Source organism: Phyllobates terribilis, unplaced genomic scaffold (assembly GCF_046119375.1).
Source record: "Phyllobates terribilis strain yellow unplaced genomic scaffold, ASM4611937v1 Scaffold_11__3_contigs__length_659146591, whole genome shotgun sequence".
Lineage (NCBI taxonomy): Eukaryota > Metazoa > Chordata > Amphibia > Anura > Dendrobatidae > Phyllobates > Phyllobates terribilis.
In genome coordinates, this window is record NW_027362771.1 from 429,142,768 (window position 1) to 429,165,447 (window position 22,680).

Consider the following 22,680-nt stretch of genomic DNA (forward strand, 5'->3'; position numbering starts at 1 on the left):
CAGCTCGCGGTGGACTGAAGGACCTGCGCTGACGTCATTTAGTCATGTGACGGCAGGTCCTTCAGTGTAGTGTACCGCGAGCTGCCGGCAAGCCAGGACGGAGCGAAGCAAGACTCCGGGGGCCATCAGAAGGTAAGTATAGATTTATTTTGTTATTTTTGACATTTCTTTTACGGTCACACTATATAAATCCATGCTGGTTGCATGGATTTATATAGTGTGACCAAGTTGACAAGCACTTTCCAAAGTGACTGCAATAAGGCAGTCACTTTGGAGTCTGTATGGCTTCTGACCGTCAGCCTCTGTTTCGCTGGTGTGCCATGATTTTAGGCATGCACAAGACCACAGTCTATTACACTTATATGTACCTTTAAAAAAAGATGGGCATTGCCAGAACAGAGGCACAGTCCAGAGTAACTCTGCCTCATTACAGTGAATAGTTTTGTAGGACGGGTTGGATTGTGAGTCATGTTTCTCAGATTTAGATGGAAACCCTACTGTAAATGCTCATCTACGAGCATGTAAATGAGAACCTAACTTTAAAGGCAAAAAAAAAATGAACCCAAAATTGCACCACTTCAAAAAAATAATTAAATTCCTCCTACAAAAACCAAGCCCCCACTCAGGTCATCTGTCAATGAAAGCAGAGCGGGTGGGGGAGGGTTCCACATTTCTAGTAGCTTAAAGGCTCTGTAAAAAGACATTGCTCCCCACCCCCACATTCCCTTATGATCCGTTAGCATCCACATGTATGTCAATGGTGTAGTGGGAAGAACCTACTTACATTGTTCCCAGCTTTTTTCTGGAGCCCTCCACCCCATAATTTATTTGGGCAGTTATATTTCCAATTTTCACTCTGTAATATCAACTGTGCTTAATTCTAGAGAACACGTTGGGTCAAAATAGTCACTACATCCATAGATGAATTCCCAGAGGGGTTGTAATTTCCAAAATGGAGTCACTTGAGGATGGAGGTTCTGCATTGTGGCACCTTTTTTTGGACCCTGCAAATGGTGTTCCAGGAAAATTTGCACTCCCAAGAAAAATAGTGCTCCTTCATAATGAAACAGTACTTTCTGACCACAGATGGGGGTATTGCTGCATTTAGGAGAAACTGTAATAAATTGTTAATTTTATTTATATTTAACCCTTGTGAAAATAAACTCTAACCCCACCCACACCATTGGCAGCTTTCTGCCTATGCACAGAGTACATAGAACGTTGCCAATCAGAGGTGGGGGCAAGGTTATACAGAGTTCATGAGTATGGAGGATTACATGGCAGCAGGTTTACTAGATTTTATAAAAAATTACAGCAAGCAGCCCAGTAAGTGACTCATCGCTGGAATCAGGGTCTCTGCACATCATCATGCTTTCGGATTAGGTGGCAAAAACTTCCTGTTAATATAAAATGTCACAACTGCAACAAAGTGAACACAAATTATATGATCAAGAAAGACTTTAATTGTAGACCCCAGGTCAGTATAAAGAGCAATGATTTCACAAAACATACTAGTTCATAATGCGATTAAGTGTACTAAATATAGGCCTATTCTGAGAGTCCAAGGCCTGTTGGGTGAGATTGTCAGGTTTGGCAGAAAACCCATTTCATGTCAAGAGTTAATGTCTGACTAGCATGAACCCCACTGATTAAACTGGTGTTATGCATTTTTTTAACGATAAACTGCATTTGTGAATTTTAGGATGAGGTACATGGCGACACAGGTCGCTCGGCCAAAGAACCCTGTGCCGCTGCTACATCACAGCATAATACAGGTGGATGTGGTCACATTTTGTCCCCCAGTGTACCACAACAAGCAAGTCCCAGAGAACATGTGGCCCCTTAGATGTACCGGCTGAGCCCACCTTGGGAATGTGCCACACAGGCGACACAGGAGATGAATTCTTCCATATATTCCTGGAATAGGCATTTTCTATACGGCTCCATCTTCCCCAGTAGATCATTACACCGCACAGCAGTACATGATTTCTACATCTTTACAGATCCCAAGTCTTTCTTTTTTCACCCTACACTGATTTACGCTTTATCTTTGCAGGACAAGTCACCAAAAAAAAAGGCTAAAACCCGTCATTTGTACATTACGTAACATCTAAGGCAGTCGTTGATTCACTGGTGATGCGCCAAGGCGTTCTTACTGAAGTATACAACATACAGTAGTTTGATGGCACTTTTTTTCCCCCATAAGTCACTTGGTTTGCTGAGAAGTCACTTCCCATGAAGTCTCTTGGTCAGACCCCACCGGGCTGATTGATGGGCCGTAGTCTTGTGGCATGGATAAATGTCTCTTGGAGTCGAGTCTTCCTATGTTGGCGTATTCTTCTCGTATTCCAGAATCTGATCCTTGATGTGAGAGAGTTTGTGGTGCAAGTATTCACAGCGACTCTTCTCTTCCCTGTAGCCCGGATATGTCTATTTGAAGAGACACAAACATCAGTTTTATAACTTTACACCTCAGATGTACAGACAGTTGACTGTGGTTTGAAGGCCACAGATATTTAGTATGTGGATCTATTCACCAATTAGGAAATGTAGTTCAAGTCTCTCCCAGGATACGAGACGGCTAGCCTAAGAAAACCTAAAGGGAACTTGTCACTAGGCTTATGCTTCCCAATCTGAGGGCAGAACAAGATGGAGAGAACCTGATTCCAGTGCTGGGTCATTTACTGGGCTCCTTGCTGTAGTTTTGCTACATTTTCTTATATGTGATGCAGCTGTTTTAGTCTTCTCAATGCTGAGCTGTCTAAGGGCACAGTCAGACGGCCGTATAACACGGATGACGATCGCATCGCAGTGCTCGGACTGGCCGCCAACCAGTCCATGCACTGCGATGCAATCGTCATCCATGTTATACGGCCATCTGACTGCGCCCAAATCCTGTTATCACTGATTGAAAGCTTTCTGTGAAAGGTGGGAATAGCTGAAGCTCATCACTGAGAGTAGGTCAGCTGCAGAACATAATTGTTTTATCAAAACTACAGGAAGCAGCCCAGAAAGTGATACCCAGCTGGAATCGGGGTCTCTGCCCCTATGATATGCTGCTGTCAGATAAGGCATAAACCTGGTGAGAGTCTATTAAAGGGTATGTGCACATGTCTTTAAGACATTGACACAGCCGTCAACAGTTTCTTAGGCAAAGCTGCTTCAGGAAAAAGCCGATAGACTTTTTTTTAAGAAAAAAAAAAAAGTCTTCCTTATCGCCTTCTGCTTCAGCTCTGCCTCCGCTGCAATGGTGACATCTCCACTATATCATGTGACTGCTGCAGCCAATCACAGCAGTCTTCTGCATGCATCGGCATGATTGCTGAGCCTAGTGATTTGCTCAGGCAGTCACGGCTGTAGTGTGACGTCAGCGCTAGAGCAGCTCCAATGTAAGGCTGGTATTCTTATTTTTAGCAAAACCAAGAAATGACCTGGCACACGTTGTTATAAGTGCAATGTGTAGGTGCACGTTCACACTGTGGACATTTAACAAACAACCTAGAATAAAAACAAATGAGCAAATACCCTGTAGTAAATAAATAGTAATAGTGCCTGTTAATAACATAGGGCACTTAGTTGACACTATTTTGATCAAAAGAGCATAAAAGCCATCCCACCACGTCAAGGTGTACCCACTCAGGATGGTCCCATACTCTATTTTGAGGTCTGCTGACACTTATTGAGGGGAACTACAAAAGTTAGGGACCATCCTGATTGGGTTCACCTTTTCGCGGTGGGATGGCTTTTATGCTCTCTTGATCAAAATCACGTCAACTAAGTGCCCTATGTTATTTACATGCACTATTACTACTTATGTATTTACTTACTACAGGGTATTTGCTCATTTGTATTCATCCTAAGTTCTTTTCTTATTTTTAGACAAAGCAATAAAAAAATAAATGTGGAATATCCCTTTAAAATTGTACTACTTATAAATATGCTCTTTACAACCCTAATCTCCATCCTTTGCTCATCTCAAATTGTAGGTTGGGTTGATGGGCATGATAGATATACATAAAAAATGAAGCAACTAAAACATATAAATATATCATATAATTTCCCACCAATCACATTTTAATCCATAGAATGGAACTTATTCAAAGAATGTCACACCATTACGTAGCACATCTATTTTATAGATCGCAATATTTGCAACTAACATGCCAAAAACTCCAGGAAAGTTATATGAACTTTTCTTACACAGTATAGCGCCACCTGGTTGTCAGTATATCATGTGCAGACTGCTGCTGGTCACATTCTGTCACTCTCCCCCATAGCCAGGTCTCCATGCAAGGGAGTCACTTTTCCCTGCAGGACAGTCAATAGAAAGATAAGACTGTGGCTGCTCTGCAGTGAAGAGAGCGCAGCATTCAGTTTATTAGATTTATCTGCACATTGGCTATAAAGTCTGACCACCTGGTGGCGCCATACAGTGGCTGAAAATGTTATAGATCTTCAAAAGATAGTTGTTTTTTTAACGGCATGTAAATTGCAAAATATTCAGATGCTATGATCTATACAGTAAATGTGATAGGCAATGGTGACAAAACCCCTTTATGACATATAGTGGCATTTATTGGGCAGAATTTTTTTGAAACCATAAGTGTAATTAAAAAAAAAGTCATCATTGTTGTTTCTCCAGTTTTCAAGAGTAATTTTCTCATTTTTAAGTGGCTTTAGTATTTGTGCCTTAATTTCTATAAGATTTGGGCCATTTTTTAAGTTTTCTAAGTTTTCTCTCTTTTTAACCCCTTCACGCCATGGCCATTTTCCGCTTTCTCCTTTATTTGTCCCCTTCTTATTTTTCAATCAATATAGCCATATTAAGGGCTTGTTTGCGAGATGATGTGTACTTTTGAATGCCACCATTCATTTTATCATGTAATGCACTGGAAAGCAGGGGAAAAAACTCAAAATGCGTTGAAATTGCTAAATAAAAAAAAAACAATTGTGGAATTGCATTTATTTACAATGTTCACTATACAGTAAAATTGACCTGGCAATATCATTCTCCAGGTCAGTAACATTATACAGATACCAAACATGTTTAGTTTTTTTTACATTTAAGCAGTGCAAAACATTTTGGAAATTTGTAACCGAAAAATAATTTTTCTCCTTCCCCCATGACGGCATCACAGAGAGAGGGGATCCGCCCTTCAAGGACAGGAAACCTACAGATAAAAAGGGCGGTACCTCTCTCCCGCATCAGTTGGTTTCCTGTCCTTGACGGGGAACCTACAGTACGGCGTACCTGTGTAAGAAGAAAGGCATACCCATGTGCCAAGAAGATGAATCCTCGTTGGAGCCGGGCCCGACCAGTCTGACTCAGGCAGCGGGGGTTCCCTGCCTCAGCTGGTGTGGTGAGGCGCCACCGCTGGGATCAGTGGGCCTCTAGGGTGGGCGGGGGAAAGGTAGCGGAAGATGGAGCAGCGCACATACTACCTCTCCCTGGATCCTTCATGGCTGTTACAGCGAGCCGAGGTTGCGCTGAGAAAATGTGCACAAGAACTTCCGGGTTCCAGTGTGCGGGAGTGACACGCCCCTATGACCCGTCTCTCCCATGATGCGGCGTGCTCCAATGATGTGCGCTCCCCTTTCTGACGCGACGAGGCGCCGCAAAGCCTGAATGGGAGTCCAGTCAGGCGCTGGCGCGGGGGGCATCTTCCGGGGGCAGATGCATGGCGTCCCTTGGGAAAGGGAGAGGGCGCTATTTCGCCCAGTTAATAAAAAAAAAGAAGGGGCAGAATGGGAGGAGACCAGGTATATATATATATCGCCAGAGAGCACTGCAGAGTGCTTCTGGTAGAGCTCTGGCAGTCTCTTTCAGTCATGAGTGAACAGGAGCACCAGGAGACACAGACCCTGAATCCCCAATCATCACCGCCATCTCCATCACCTGCGGCAGCCTCAGTCGCAGCAGCAACAGAGGAAGAAGTGGGTTAAGGAAACGGAACGTCAGGAGGATTCTTCTGGTCATCACGAGCATGGTAACAGTGGGAGTGGGCATTCCGGCTGATCGTCCCAGCACAGCAAGGACGTCAGCATGGCACCAAATCCAAGAGAGAACCCGTCTACAAAAACAGTTTCTCCTCCTACCTCTTCTTCCGCCTGAATGGTAAGTGATCTTCGTGAAAGTTCACCTTATAATGGGGTCCCCCCTTTTTTCTCTTCTCTCATTAGGGAAGGAAAAGTGGGGGCAAGACAAAACACAGGACTTGTGCACTTTGCGCAGATGAGTTACCCACTACGTGGGAAAAAAGACTCTGCGGCTCTTGTATAGAGCAAACAATTTGTGAAGAGACCCCAAAGTTTGCTTCAGAACTTAGGTCAATTATAAAGTCACAGGTAGAAGACACCGTTAGGTCCCTCCAGGGGACGGGGAAAAAACCCAAATATATGTCCGCTGAATCCGCATCCAGTAGCCCTGAGGATGATGATGAAGATTCGGATCTGTCCAGTTCATCGTCATCCTAACCTAGGGATAGAAGCAGGCGTAGCTGCTTTCCCATAGAAGAAACAGATGGTCTCATCAAGGCCGTCAGGGCAACTATGGTGCTGATAGACCCCCGTCCCAAAAGATCTGCCCAAGATATATTGTTTGGGCGTCTAGAACAAAAAAAGAGGAGATCTTTTCCCCATAATGAAAAAGTCCACTCTTTAATTAAAAAAGAGTGGAAAAGACCAGAGAGAAAGGGCCTTTTATTCCCAAAGAGAAAATACCCATTTGATGACCCGGTATGTTCCCTCTGGGAAATAGGGCCGAAATTGGATGTGGCTATAGCTAAGGCCTCCAAAAAGTTTTCACTTCCATTTGAGGATATGGGGGTGTTAAAAGATCCTATGGACAAAAAAGCAGACACCTTCTTAAAAGGTTCATGGGAAGCCGCTGGAGGACGGTTGAGTCTCGTGGTAGCAGCCACTTTTCCGGCCTGATCTTTGATGGTCTGGTTGGATCAGTCAGAAACACAGCTAAGGGAAAAAAAACATCTAGGGATACTATATTAGACTCCATCCTTGTAATGAAAGGAGCTGCTGCTTTTCAGGCAAATGCCTCGGCAGACTTGGTCAGTTAGCAGCCAGGGCAGCAAGTTTTTCCAATGCAGCACAACTGGCCATCTGGCTTAAATGTTGGCGGGGAGATCTCCAGACAAAGTCAAGGTTATGTTCCATTCTCTGTGAGGGCGAATTTTTGTTCGGTCCTACTCTTGACGATATCCTGGACAAAGCCGGGGATAATAAAAAACGTTTCCCTGTCCTGTCCAACAATCCTTATTAGAAATCTTTTCAGAGTAAGAAATATATCCGTAGGAAACCCCCCAGGGACCAGGATAAGTGGGAGGATAGAAGGAGGAAGGCCAAAAGATTCCTGTTCAGCAGACCCCCAATGATAAAAGAAAGCCCTCACAATGAATGTTTTCCCCAGTCCGGTGGGGGGAAGGCTATCCTTGTTTCTCCCGACCTGGGAAGGAATATCCAACAGCTCCTGGATCCTAAACATAATAAAATCAGGGCTGAAATTCCAATTCCACTCAATTCCCCATCCAAATTTCATAGTGACTTCCAAAAGGTCCTCAAACGTAGAGCAGCTAGCCTTAGAACAGGAGGTTCTAGGCCTGATAGAGAAAAGCAGTCCTTCAAGAAGTCCCTGCCCAGGAAAAAGGCGAAGGTTTCTACTCCCCTCTGTTCCTGAGGAGAAAACCGGACGGGACTTACAGGACAATTTAAATCTAAAGAAATTGAACAAGCTGTTGAAACTTCAAACCTTCAAAATGGAGTCAATAAAGACGTCAGTAAAAATACTGTTTCAGGACTGTTCTGGACCTAAAGGACGCTTAGTATCACGTCCCTATCCACAAAGATTATCAGAAGTTCCTCAGGGTAGCAATATCTATGGGGGGGGGGGTTGGGTGGTCAAGCACTACCAGTATATGGCTCTCCCATTCGGCCTAGCCATAGCCCCAAGGGTATTTATCAAAATAATTTTGGAAGTAACTGCCCACCTGAGAGAACAAGACGTATTGATTGTCCCATACCTGGATGATTTTCTGATAACAGGCTGTTCTTTCCAGCATTGCAAAGACAAACTAGGGAAGGTTATGGATTCCTTGATCAGCTTAGGCTGGCTTTTAAATCTAAAAAAACACAGAACCGAGCCAAATTAAGTACAGGAATATCTAGGCATCATATTAGACTCCAAAAATCAATAATGTCGCCATCCGGCAGGAAAGATTCAAAAGATCATAGCTCAGATTTCTCAGATAAAGGATCTCCCGTCGATGTCTCTGCGAAAAGCTATGTCCCTCCTAGGCTCCATGAGGGACTGTTTTCCGTCCTTCAATGGGCTCAGATACATACCAGACAGTTGCAGAGGGTGATTCTAGGAGCCAAAAGCTCTCTAAAAGGGCATTTAGAAGGTCAGCTAACCATGTCATCAAAAACTACGTCTTCTCTGGGATGGTGGATGAGGATGGACAATTTGACCCGGGGTATTCCGTGGGTGATTTCAGTCCATCAGATCCTAACCAGCAGTGGAATTCGTCCTTTTGAAATTTCTGGACACTTTGCGGGTTCACCACGTAAGGGTGTTCTCAGACAACCGGGTAGTAGTAGCATACCTGAACCACCAGGGGGGTACCTGGTCCCGTCCTCTGATACTAGTGACAGAGACTATCTTTCAGTTAGCCGAAAGCAATCTAAAGTCCATATTAGCCCTCCACATAAGGGCGGCAGAAAATCGCAGAGCGGACTACCTGAGCAGAACCCAGCTGAAACAGGGCGAGTGGGAACTGAAAGAATCAGTGTTCAATCAGATCATAGAGATGTTGGGATGTCCTACTATAGACCTATTCGCCAACAGTGAGAACAGAAAAGTGGAGGCGTTCTGTTCAATAGACCCCAAAGGGAACCCCGTAGCATTGGACGCCTTCACGATTCCATGGAAATTTCCTCTAGGTTACGCTTTTCCTCCGATTGCCGTGATTCCGGCAGTTCTGAAAAAGATCAGGGAGGACAGAGCAAAGGTAATCTTAATAGCCCCCTTCTGGCCTGAAGAGGACATGGTTCTCTTGGCTGAGGATGATGTCCATCTCCGACCCCTGGGTACTTCCGGAACTTATTTCTCAGGGGCCAGTTTGTCTTCCTCAGGTAAAAAACTTGCACATGACGGTCTGGAATTTGAAAGGGCTCTCCTGAGGAATAAAGGTTTTTCCTCAAATTTAATCTCCACGCTACTACAAAGTAGGGAGCCAGTAACCGCCAGACTTTATGGGTAAACTTGGAGGAAGTTCCTTTCATCGTCGGGTTGAAAGGAGAAGATCCACTGTCAACCATTTTAGAATTTCTGCAGAAGGGGTTGGAAAAGGCCCTAGCTTACACATACAGTACAGACCAAAAGTTTGGACACACCTTCTCATTTAAAGATTTTTCTGTATTTTCATGACTTTGAAAATTGTATATTCACACTGAAGGCATCAAAACTATGAATTAACACATGTGGAATTATATACTTAACAAAAAAGTGTGAAACAACTGAAAATATGTCTTATATTCTAGGTTCTTCAAAGTAGCCACCTTTTGCTTTGATGACTGCTTTGCACACTCTTGGCATTCTCTTGATGAGCTTTAAGAGGTAGTCACCGGAAATGGTTTTCACTTCACAGGTGTGCCTTGTCAGGTTTAATAAGTGGGATTTCTTGCCTTATAAATGGGGTTGGGACCATCAGTTGTGTTGTGCAGAAGTCTGGTGGATACACAGCTGATAGTCCTACTGAATAGACTGTTAGAATTTGTATTATGGCAAGAAAAAAAGCAGCTAAGTAAAGAAAAACGAGTGGCCATCATTACTTTAAGAAATGAAGGTCAGTCAGTCCGAAAAATTGGGCAAACTTTGAAAGTGTCCCCAAGTGCAGTTGCAAAAACCATCAAGTGCAACAAAGATACTGGCTCACATGAGGACCGCCCCAGGAAAGGAAGACCAAGAGTCACCTCTGCTTCTGAGGATAAGTTTATCCTAGTCACCAGCCTCAGAAATCGCAGGTTAACAGCAGCTCAGATTAGGGACCAGGTCAATGCCACACAGAGTTCTAGCAGCAGACACATCTCTACAACAACTGTTAAGAGGAGACTTTGTGCAGCAGGCCTTCATGGTAAAATAGCTGCTAGGAAACCACTGGTAAGGACCGGCAACAAGCAGAAGAGACTTGCTTGGGCTAAAGAACACAAGGAATGGACATTAGACCAGTGGAAATCTGTGCTTTGGTCTGATGAGTCCAAATTTGAGATCTTTGGTTCCAACCACCGTGTCTTTGTGCGACGCAGAAAAGGTGAACGGATGGACTCCACATGCCTGGTTCCCACCGTAAAGCATGGAGGAGGAGGTGTGATGGTGTGGGGGTGCTTTGCTGGTGACACTGTTGGGGAGTTATTCAAAATTGAAGGCATACTGAACCAGCTTGGCTACCACAGCATCTTGCAGCGGCATGCTATTCCATCCGGTTTGCGTTTAGTTGGACCATCATTTATTTTTCAACAGGACAATGACCCCAAACACACCTCCAGGCTGTGTAAGGGCTATTTGACCAAGAGGGAGAGTGATGGGGTGCTACACCAGATGACCTGGCCTCCACAGTCACCAGACCTGAACCCAATCGAGATGGTTTGGAGTGAGCTGGACCGCAGAGTGATGGCAAAAGGGCCAACAAGTGCTAAGCATCTCTGGGAACTCCTTCAAGATTGTTGGAAGACCATTTCTGGTGACTACCTCTTGAAGCTCATCAAGAGAATGCCAAGAGTGTGCAAAGCAGTCATCAAAGCAAAAGGTGGCTACTTTGAAGAACCTAGAATATAAGACATATTTTCAGTTGTTTCACACTTTTTTGCTAAGTATATAATTCCACATGTGTGAATTCATAGTTTTGATGCCTTCAGTGTGAATGTACAATTTTCATAGTCATGAAAATACAGAAAAATATTTAAATGAGAAGGTGTGTCCAAACTTTTAGTCTGTACTGTACCTTGAAGGTTCAGGTCACAGCATAGAGGCCACATACAACTGCGACCTGGCTAGAAATGGATATATAGGTTTATCAAGGCATCGGCTAGATCTAGACCTATCCCCTCTCGGAACACGCCGCCTTGGGATCTAAACTTAGTCCTCACAGCTCTGACCAAACCTCCCTTCGAGCCCTTGGCAGACGCTCGTAGCACTCACGTCGGCGCGTAGAGTCAGTGATATCCAGGCATTATCTGCAGACCTCCCATTCACCCAAATCTTGGAGGATAGAGTTGTCCTTAAAACAGACCAGGCCTACCTACCAAAAGTGGCGTCACATTTTCATAGGTCTCAGGAGATAACCCTCCCTTCCTTTTGCCCCAATACCAAAAACAAGGGAGAAAGGGACTTACATACACTAGACGTCAGAAGGTGTCTAATCCAGTACCTAGCGGCCACGCAAGAGTGTAGGAAGGACAGGGCTCTCTTTGTGTGCTTTCAGGGACCTCGAAAGGGGTGGAAAGCTTCTAAAGGCACGTTGGCGCAATGTATAAGAGACACACCATCACCCTGTCATACTCTTCCCGTGGGGAAGCCTCCCCGGAGAATCTGGAGGCTCACTCGACAAGAGCAGTGGCAGCCTCCTGGGTGGAAAGACCTGGGGCTTCTTTAGAACAGATATGTAGAGCTGCTACATGGTCATCTCCCTCTACATTCTTTAATCATTATCAGCTGGACCTAGCCTCTTCTTCAGACCTTACTTTTGGTAGAAGGGTTCTACAAGCAGTGGTCCCTCCCTAAACGTTACATTTCTCTGTAATTCTCTCCGTTGTGCCGTCATGGGGGAAGGAGAAAGACGTAGTTACTTACCAGTAACGGGATTTCTCAGAGCCCATGATGGCACCCATACATTCCCTCACTTCACGCGTTGGTGTGCACACTTTTATCGTTTATACATAGTCACATGGTGTTCCTGATAATCATTATAATAATGTTTTATATTGTGTTATTAACCTGGAGGTCCTCTCATGGTCTGTAAACAACTGATGCGGGAGAGAGGTACCGCCCTTTTTATCTGTAGGTTTCCTGTCCTTGAAGGGCGGATCCCCTCTCTCCGTGGTGCCGTCATGGGCTCTGAGAAATCCCGTTACTGGTAAGTAACTATGTCTTTTTGCTTGTGTCGCCTTTTTCCGAGACCCGTAACACTTTCAATTTTCAGGATATAGGGCTGTGTGAAAGCTTACTTTTTGCACCATGGGATGACGTTTTTATTGATACCATTTTGGAGTAGATTCGATGTTTTGGTCGTGCATTTTCATACAATGTTGTAGTGGCCAAAAAAAACATAATTCTGGCCTTTTGATTTTTTCTCAATACGCCGGTGCACATTAAATGCTGCTGTCAGAGATTGAGCTTGCGAGCCAGCATCAGGGACCCGACATATGATGTAACTGTATGTCATATGTCGGAAAGGAGTTAAAGGATTTTCAACTTTTTTTTGCTGAAAAGTTGCAAAAAAAAAAAAAACTATTAGAAACAAAAATATAGAACATTTTTGATTTTGCACTGTGTGTACCATTTTGAATAATTTGGTGCAAAAATATCAGCAGATATCACAAGGCAAAAAAAAGAAAATTGACTCAAATAAATTGTAATTGATGAATTGGAGCCTTAGTCTTTTCTTTACAGGTATCTTTCATTTATGATCCGTTTCTAATTTTGACGTGAAAAACTACATTAAAAAAACAGAACCTGGAATCCCAGCCTAATGCACTGCACAGGAAACCACTAACTGCTTGCACTGGGGCAATGTCCTACCGTTGCACAGTGCTATTTGTAAGTATACGTACCTTCTTGAACTTCTTATATTCTGACAGAATCTTATTTTCAACCATCTAAAAGTAAAAAATAATGACATTTTTAGAGTGTTTTTCTATGAACAGATATACACCTAGAAAAAGGAAGCTGCGTATGTAATCATATATACATCATATATTTGTAACCAGTAAAAGCTGTATGTGGACATTTAATTGAAATGCAAGTACAAAATATTCACTCCCTTTCATCAAGTATTACAGGAGACATTTGTTTTTCTTACATAAATTGCAGTAAAGGGAATCTGTTACCAGGCTTTGCTACCTAATCTGAGAGCAGCATAATGTAGAGACAGAGACCCTGATTCCAATGACGTGTCACTTACTGAGCTGTTTACTGTAGTTTTGGGAAAATCACTGATTTATCAGCATACGATTATCACTAGAGGACTACTAAACCTGCGGCCATGTAGTCCTCCATATTCATAAGCTCTGTATAACAACCCCTCCCACCACTGATTGCCAGCTTTCTGTGTACACTGTACTTGGGTAGAATGCTGCCAATCAGTGGTGTGGGCGGGGTTATACACAGCTCAGTATTCAGAGAACTGCTAGATCTGCAGCAGAGAAAACAGTGATTTCATAAAAATGACAGCAGGTAGCTCAGTAAGTGACACATCGCTTGAATCAGGTTCTCTGCCCGTACATTATATTGCACTCAGATGGGGTATTGAAAACCTTGACAGATTCCTTTTAACCCCTTTACCCCCGAAGGTGGTTTGCACGTTAATGACCAGGCCAATTTTTACAATTCTGACCACTGTCACCTTATGAGGTAATAACTCTGGAACACTTCAACGGATCCCACTGATTCTGAGATTGTTTTTTCATGAAATATTGTACTATATGATAGTGGTAAAATTTATTTGATATGACTTGCGTTTATTTGTGAAAAAATCTGAAATTTGGCAAAAATTTTGCAATTTTCAAACTTTGAATTTTCATGCCCTGAAATCAGAGAGATAGGTCACACTAAATAGTTAGTAAATAACATTTCCCACATATCTACTTTACATCAGCACAATTTTGGAACCAAATTTTTTTTTGTTAGGAAGTTATAAGGGTTAAAAGTTGACCAGTAATTTCTCATTTTTCCAACAAAATTTACAAAACCATTTTTTTAGCGACCACATCATATTTGAAGTGACTTTGAGGGGCCTCTGTGACAGAAAATACCCAAAAGTGACACCATTTTAAAAACTGCACCCCTCAAGGTGCTCAAAACCACATTCAAGAAGTTTATTAACTCTTCAGGTGCTTCACAGGAATTTGTGGCATGTGGAAGAAAATAATGAATATTTAACTATTTTTCACAAAAATGTTACTTTAGACCCAATTTTTTTTATTTTTACAAGGGTAACAGGAAAAAATGGACCCCAAAATGTGTTGTGCAATATCTCCTGAGCACGCAGATACCCCATAAGATGGGGAAAACCACTGTTTGGGCGCACGGCAGGGCTCGGAAGGGAAGGAGCGCCATTTGACTTTTTGAATGTAAAATTTGCTTGAATAATTAGAGGAAACCCCCCACAAGTGACATCATTTTGGAAACTAGACCTCTTAAGGAACTTATCTAAATGTGTGGTGAGCACTTTGAACCCCCAAGTGTTTCACAAAAGTTTATAACGTAAAGTCGTGAATATAAAAAAATCACTTTTTTCCATTAAAATTAACTTTTAGCCCTAATTTTTTTATTTTCACAAGGGTAACAGAAGAAATTGGACCCCAAAAGTTGTTGTGCAATTTCTCCTGAGCACGCAGATACCCCATATGTGGTCAAAAACTACTTTTGAGGCACAGTGCAATGCGAAGAAGCGCCATATTTGAGTTCATATTTTGCTAGGCTGGTTTGACAGTGCCATGTCACATTGGCAGAGTCCCTAAGGTGCCAGAACAGCAGAACTCTCTAAAAGACTCTATTTTACTAATTACACCTCTCAATCTAGCGGTGCAGTGAGCATGTTGACACCACATGTGCCTCCTAGAATTTTATACCATTGGGCGGTGAAGAAAGAATAATTACATTTTTACCACCAAAGTTTTGTTTTAGCCCCAGATTTTACATTTTCACACTGGGGAATTGGTAAAAATGGCACCAAAATTTGTCACACTATTTTTGCTGAATGTAGAAATACCCCATATGTGGCTGTACAGTACAGCTTAGCCACACGGTGAGACTAGGGAGGGACAGAGAACTATTTGCCTCTTGGAGCGCAGATTTTGCTAGAATAATATGCAGACTCTATATACACTGCTCCTACGTAATTCAGATGAACCCCCGAGGGATCCATTCACTATAATGAGGCAGCAGAGAGAGGTCTCTTTCACACGTCAGTTTCCACACGTTCCGGAGACACATACACATGCAAACCCATTCAAATGAATGGGTCTGTGCACATGTCAGTGTGTTTCCACGGACGGTGTGTCCGTGGGTAAAACACGTTGGCATGTCCATTTTTTGCGCTGCATGGGCCGAAAAACATCCCGCACAGCTGACACATGGATGACATCCGTGTGTCATCAATGTGACATGTACCAGTGCCTGGGAATCAGTGCACAGTTAGCTCTGTTCCCAAGCGCCGGATGCTGCCCTCATCATTGTCCCCTGCTTGCGCGGTGATCAACGCAAGGGACAATGATGAGAGTAGTATTCTGCTCCCGCTGTGTCCTGGTGTACAAATAAGAATAAAATAAAAATCCTTATACTTACCTGTCCGAAGATGTCCCCCGCTGTAATCCTCTGACCGCTGATGCACAAGAGATGGGGAGAATGACACACTGCAGGAGCGAGCCTGGAGCTGCACTGAGCTCAGTCACTGACAGGACACCGCTCACTGGTCGCAGCTTCGGGGCCCGCTCGGTGGAATACAGCGGTGGACATCTTCGGACAAGTGACAGGAATTTAGCAGTATTGTGTATTGCTCTGGGTTCTCATACATATTGACTTTAGGATTAGTAATAGATTGAAAAATCATTGATTATATGGTTGTGTTCACATGCATGGGGTTTTAACAAAAATGCGATAGAAGCACATAGAGGAATATTATACTATAGGGTAAGAACATTGGAGTCAACTGAGCAATGAGACCCGCACCGATCATGAAAATTGAGGGTTAAAGTGTTAAAGGGAACCTGTCATATATGATAACCTGTAAATTAACCCTATATCTGCAGGTTAATGGTGTTAACAGCCATATGAAGATATCTGGCCGCTGTATTGAAAATTCAGTACCTGGGAGAAAATGAATTTTATATCTCCCGGGATTCACTGGCTTTCAGTTATGCAGGCGTGCTGGCAAGGCCACAATTACTGCTCAGTATACCGTGAGCGGTGACTGTAAGCATATCCCGGCACTGGCTGACACCTCACTCAGCTGGCTGTCAGTCAGTGTCTGCGTGTACTTACAGTCACCACTCACAATACACTGAGCAGTAATTGTGGCCTTGCCAGCACGCCTGCATAACTGAAAGCCGGCGACTCCCGAGAGAAAAAAAGTTAATTTTCTCCCAGATGCCGCATTTTCAGTATTGCGGCCAAGCACCTTCAAAACGCTATTACCCGGCAAATTAACCCTATATTTGCAAGTTAATAGAATTATACAACCTGACAGGTTCCCTTTAAGTAAAGTAAGTCTTAGTGTAAATGCATGGCCACCACTCATCATTTGTATGGTAGTGGTAGTGCGTATGTGTGACCACTGCTCCCATAGTGAATGTAGCATTGATCACTAACTGACACATTCCATTCACATGCAAGACATAAGACCCTCGCTCTTGTGATCACTGGTCTCAGTGGTCAGATCCTTGCCAACTGTATATTTATCAACAATGATATGGACAGGAGATGAATGTTCTTTGTGGGTTGATTAGCTTTCCGTGTCCAGGATAAATAAATGAAAAAAATATTTTTGAGGTATTATGTTACATTTTAATAACTCCATCATATAGGGTGATACTGATGGTCTCCATAGATAATAAATCCGTATGGCACTAATCTGACCACATTAAGGGTTACTTCATATTCTTACCTTGTGCTCTACTGTTCCTTGCTGATACTTCTTCATTTTAGAGCCAAGCCGCATAAACCTCTCCAGCACTTTCCCAATCTTGGCATGCAGCTCTAGATATTCAGTGTAATCAGAGGCAAAGTCTTCTTCATACAATTTCCGCTGGTCTTCAGATGTTATTGTGGTGTAGTTACTAAAGGGTACAAAAGAGAGGAAATTCAGCCTATTGAATATAGCTACTAATCAATCTTTTTATATTAATACGTTGATTTTGTTCTTATGTTTTATGAACAATTTCTCATGATTTTCTATACATAAGCCAGAAAGGAAATGCTAGTATGTGTCACACTATCTATCCACTAGGTGGCAACAGTGTCATGAAATTCCCAAGCTACTGTATACACTGGGGGAGGTCTTGTCAATCAGCACTTTGGCTGTGGGTAGGGAGCAATATCCAATTATATGGTATTACACATATTCTGAAATACGAATTTCTGAAACTTCCAGCCTGCAGCTGTATTTGTTTTATTAACTGAGCTGATTTGGCACACAACATAGAAACAGGCTGGCTGAGAATGAAATGGAACGAACACATGTCAAGACTAATAGAAGAATGTAAAAATACACATTTAAGGGTAGAATACAAATACAACATTCACAGCACAAATGATTGTTGTTAAATAAACTCAATTCATACAAGTTTGGACAATAGTATTCTATTACATGTAAACTGCTGGTAGAAATATGTTATTTATGGCAGAAAATCTATTGCTTAACATACAGAATTGGGCAAATGTTTTAGGCAGATGTACAAAAAATGCTCCACAGTAAGAATGCTGTCAAAAATAGAAGTGTTAATAATTTATTTTTTATTGATTAAAAGGAATCTGTCATCAGGTTTTTGCTCCCCCATCTGAGAGCAACATGGTGTAGGGACAGAGACCCTGATTCCACCTACTGTCCTGCTTGGTGTAATTTTGATAAAATCACTGTTTTATCTGCTGTAAATCTCCCAGTTCTCTAAATGCTGAGATCTGTATAACCCCACTCACACCACTGATTGACCACTTTCTGCCTATGCACAGTGTACACAGAAAGCAGCCAATCAGTAGTTAGGGTGGGGTTATACAGATCCCATGCATATGAAGAACTACATTGCAGCAGGTTTATTAGGGCACTGTTGCCTACATATACTCATTATTGTGCCGCTCTCCAGTCCTTTAGCAAACAAACTGCCTTCTGTTACAGCCAAATATTTCACATTTTTTCTCAATTCAGATCACCTGCTGCTATTTTCCTGCACCTCAGTTCCTATGTTTTTGTGCACAGTTGAGTCACTTGGCCTCATTTCCATGTTTGCTGCCTGTTCTGAACTGATGGCACTGCTGCACATCTTCCAATTTCTATGGGAAGTACAATAAGCATGGTGTGTCTTTCATCTGCTGCACTAAGTTTCTTTGGCCGACTACTGCATCTATGATCCTCAACATTGTACACTTCTTGGTGTCCTCAATGCTGAGAAATATTTACAGATGATTTTCCATTATGCAGTACCAATTATGCATGGTTCCAAATTAATTCTGCAGTAGGACAATGACTCCAAGCATACAGACAATATCATTAAACACTATCTTCTGTATAAACAGCAAGGAGTCCTGGAAGTGATAATATGGCCTTCACAGATCACTGATCTCAACATCATTGAGTCTATCTGGGATTACATGAAGAGACAGAAGGATTTGCATAGGCCTACATCCACAGGATCTGTGGTTAGTTCTACAAGATATTTGGAACAACTTCCCTGCCCGTTGTTTTTCAAAAACTGTATGTGAGTGCATGTGTACCTAGAAAAATTGATGATTTAATGCTGTTTTGAAGACAAAGGGTGGTCACACCAAATATTGATTTGATTTAGATTTCTCTGTTGTCCTTTAACTTTGCATTTTGTTAATTGATAGAAAATAAATTAACACTACTGTGTTTTTAAAGCATTCTTATTTTGTAGCAGTTTTTCCAACCACTGTTTGGTTGCTTACCGCTTATATACAGTCAGTGGTGGGGCATAGTTGAACTACCTGGCTTCAAGCCAAGTAATCCTCTAGTGATAATCTCCTGCTGATAAAACACTGATTTTATTAAAATGAGACTAATCAGCCCTGTAAGTGATACATTGTTGGAATCAGCGTCTCTGCTCTCAGATTAGGTAACAAAAACCTGGCGACAGATTTCTTTTAAAGCTGACCAGAGGCATCAAGATCAAGCCTTGATCCCATGGGAGTTCCAATATGTTATGCTATCAGAACGCATGTCACAAAGGCAAATGCATGAAAATTATATTTACAATAAAAAAAACAATTTTGCCCATTAAATATACTTTGCAATGTGGAACATGCAGATGGGCAGCGTTGGACTGGGCAACATTGGCTCCACCAGAAGCCTTGACTCTGAGGGCCCACCTTTCATCTATACAAAACCAATGTATTAGCATAAAAGCACATTTTTGGACCAGGGTTAATTTTCATCAGGCAATGTATTTTACAGTATTGTCATAAGATACACAATGGTAGGATTTGGATCTTTTTGCCAGTTTGAGTCATAATCACATGATCGATCATATGAGGTTGTAAGGGGGAAGACCGGGGTGTAAGTGCTTTCAGAGCAAGGGATCCGGAACTGCCAGGGCTGTACCTCTTGTTGCAGGGGGAGGACAGACTGCAAGCAGAGGAGTCATGTGACAGGAAAGCAGGGGGTGTGTCGTCAGAGAGAGCTGGGAGGTCAGGTGACAGAAGGACCCCTGGTGTGACGAGAGAGACGAGGACGTTTGCGCGGGAAAGCGGAGCTGAGTCCTGCGGAGCAGAGCAGTGTGAGAGGGTCCAGGCTCCTGGCTATAGGACTTGGAGCAAGGGATCCGAGTGCAATGGACCAGAGGAGTCAAGCTGACTGTAGGAAGAAGAGACGCAGGGTCCGTGGAGCTGAGCACGTGAGATGCCGTGTTATGGACTAGGGACTCAGCGGGTAAAACCGGAGACCACCCGCTGCTGCCAGAAGACGGAGCATTGTTTGGGCGGGGAAGCCTGAAGACAGCGTCACCAGCACCAGCTGCCAACTGCCTTGTAGAGGATACAAGTCAGCTAAGTGAAAAAACTGTAATTTGTTACCAGTTTGACTCTGCTACATCTAGTTAAACTGTAAACTGTCAATTACAGACTAATACCTGCTATTTCCCCATATTTTTCCCTGTTACTCCCTGCGTGGAGATTCATCTTGTTATCATAAACTTTCCCTGTTTATTAACCCTGTATTGGCTGCTCTGTGCTTCTGTGTCACTGCATCTAAAGTACCTGTGTTACAAGGTTTTCAAACTTTGGTCACAAGGCCACTGGCTAATCTTCCTGCTTCTCTGAATGTTAAAACATTGAGAGAAATAGGAAAAGAAGTTAGTTGGCACATGACCACAAGTATGCAAACTGCATATGAGCGATTACCTGATGGCTCATCAAACTTACTATGGAGATTACATCAAATACTGCCAATCAAAATAGCAGTGGAAATAGATATGGAAGGAATTCATGCTGGGGCCATTCACACAGGGATTTTCATTACATACATCAAAACATAACCTTGGATAATAATAAGTTGTGTTTTTTTTTAGAAACATAGCCTGGAAGTAGCTGTCTGTCATATTAACATAAGGTTATGTCTAATGTCAGACTGGGGTGTGAAGAGCCCAACATTGACACTGATTGTGGGAACCCACTGTTTAGCTACGTGCAATATTACCTGACCCTTGTTCACACATTTTCCTATGCATCTGTGTCATAATAAATTTTGTAGACTGGTAAATGAATTATGAGATGCAGCTGTTATCTGAACATGTTGTATTAAATGTACTATGCCAAATACTGCACATATAGAGGGTGAAAGGGCCCAATCCTGCACAGGGTGGCCTACCAGGAAATTCACCTGTTCCCCTGTGGGCCAGTCCAGTTACATTTAATGCACCAGCACAGAATTCTTCGATCCTTTCTACCTAAGGTCTCCCTGGCAGTCACTATTAAATAGATTAGTACAGGAATTATTGATTCCTTAAAAAAAAAAATAGCTTAAATGTGGTGGTGAATAATTAGTTTGTAGCTCTATAGCTGCCTATCATTTATTCATGCTGAATTATGAGCTGTGTTAATACTATGTGTAAATGATTAAAAAAGTAATTGAACAGAAGCCGAAACCTATGACTGTGCTGGCACTTATAGGTCTATATTTGTTAGTGAGTGCCCCATCTGTATGGCTGCTCAGCATGGAAGGAGTTAAACTTCTGTTTCTGTATGTTGCGCCAAGAGACTTATCTCCTTATACATACTGTATTTAACCTTGAAAATTACTCCTGTCACCAGCCAAGGGGGTCTCTTAGCTGGGTTACTGAACGCAATCAGCAAGGGACATCATATAATGCACAAATTATGCAGTCTTTTACCACCTCACAAACCTACTTAAATGTTTTTTTTGTGAATACAGTATTTGAAAGAGATTAGAGGATTGCATTTTTAATGGATTGTAATATCATGTAGATATTTAGGAATATACACTGTGTAAGGCTGTGTGCCCACGATACGTTTTTTAAGTGTTTCCGCAGCGGCAATTCCGCCACAGAAACACTTAAAAAAAACGCTTGGTAGAAGGTCTGCAATGTTCCCCAATGATAATCCGCATGTGCTGCGCACATGCTGTGTAAATTTCCGCTGCGGATCATCATTGCGGAAAAATCCGCAGCACTACCATTAGTTTTGCGTAATCGCGGCGTTTTCGCCGCCGTTGACTTGCATTGAATCGCATAATATCTGCATGACTACATGTGCACATGCGGATATTAAGCGATTCAATGTGCGGATGGTACCCTGGTCTGGAGAAGAGGAGACTCTCCTCCAGACCAGGGTACCATAGTACCTGTAAAAAAAAAGAATTTAAAATAAAAAATAAACATTATACTCACCTTCTGATGGCCCCCGGTCTCCTTAGTGATGCGTCCTGGCTCCCCGGCAGCTCGCGATGTGACCAAGTTGTCAAGCACTTTCCAAGTGATGCTAAAATCGCTTGGAAAGCGCTTGACAACCCGCATGTGGAAATGCATGTGAAGAACGCTTCACATCCGCTTGTCGCTGGCAGGAAAAACATATGTACAATCCGCATGTACAATCCGCATGTACAATCCGCATGTACAATCCGCATGCGTTTTTTCTGCTAGGGAGATGCAGAAACGCTCAGGAAAAAATCCGGAGCATTTCTGCATCGTGGGCACATAGCCTAAGAATACTGTATTAAAATGTCCATTTATCTTTATTACATTCTTAATGGGACAGATATATCTAAAAGAAAAACTTACCACCCAATCACAGTATAGCTTTCATGTCACCTAAACTGTTTGGAGAATAAAAGCTGAATTCTGATTGGTTGCTATGGACTACAAACTTTTATTTTTAGATAGTTTTGATAAATTAGGCCCAAATCATGCAGCAGTATTGTGCATGGACTCTGTTCATGTACCGTGTGGATAATTTATGGCAAATCTGATCTGTATTATATTTATGAGCTGCACATAAATGACACTGCGGTGAAATATGAACATTCATTTTAATTGTTGCTGTGGATATTACTAGCTAGTGGATGTTTCCAGTAACTGTGAGCCCCTATGATCAGCTCAACATTGGGGATGTGGTTTCTGAACATGGATCAATCCATTTAAAATACAACAAATTCAATGATTTTTAAGCATTTGGCACAGGCAATACTCCATGGCAAGCCTGAGGACAGC

General features: G+C 42.5%; 1 protein-coding gene across 2 annotated transcripts in view; it reads right to left on the reverse strand.

The window, feature by feature from the left end:
- Positions 1-1,440: 1,440 nt before the first annotated feature.
- The window catches only part of ELL3 (elongation factor for RNA polymerase II 3), a 143,995-nt gene continuing 122,755 nt past the window's right edge, over positions 1,441-22,680 (reverse strand). For both annotated transcript variants that reach the window (XM_073653179.1, XM_073653178.1), the window contains 3 exons: positions 16,893-17,064; positions 12,841-12,885; positions 1,441-2,430 (listed from right to left, as the gene is read on the reverse strand). In XM_073653179.1, coding sequence (XP_073509280.1) covers positions 2,323-2,430; positions 12,841-12,885; positions 16,893-17,064 — 325 coding nt within the window. In that variant the 3' untranslated portion in view covers positions 1,441-2,322. The remainder of the gene's footprint in view (positions 2,431-12,840; positions 12,886-16,892; positions 17,065-22,680) is intronic.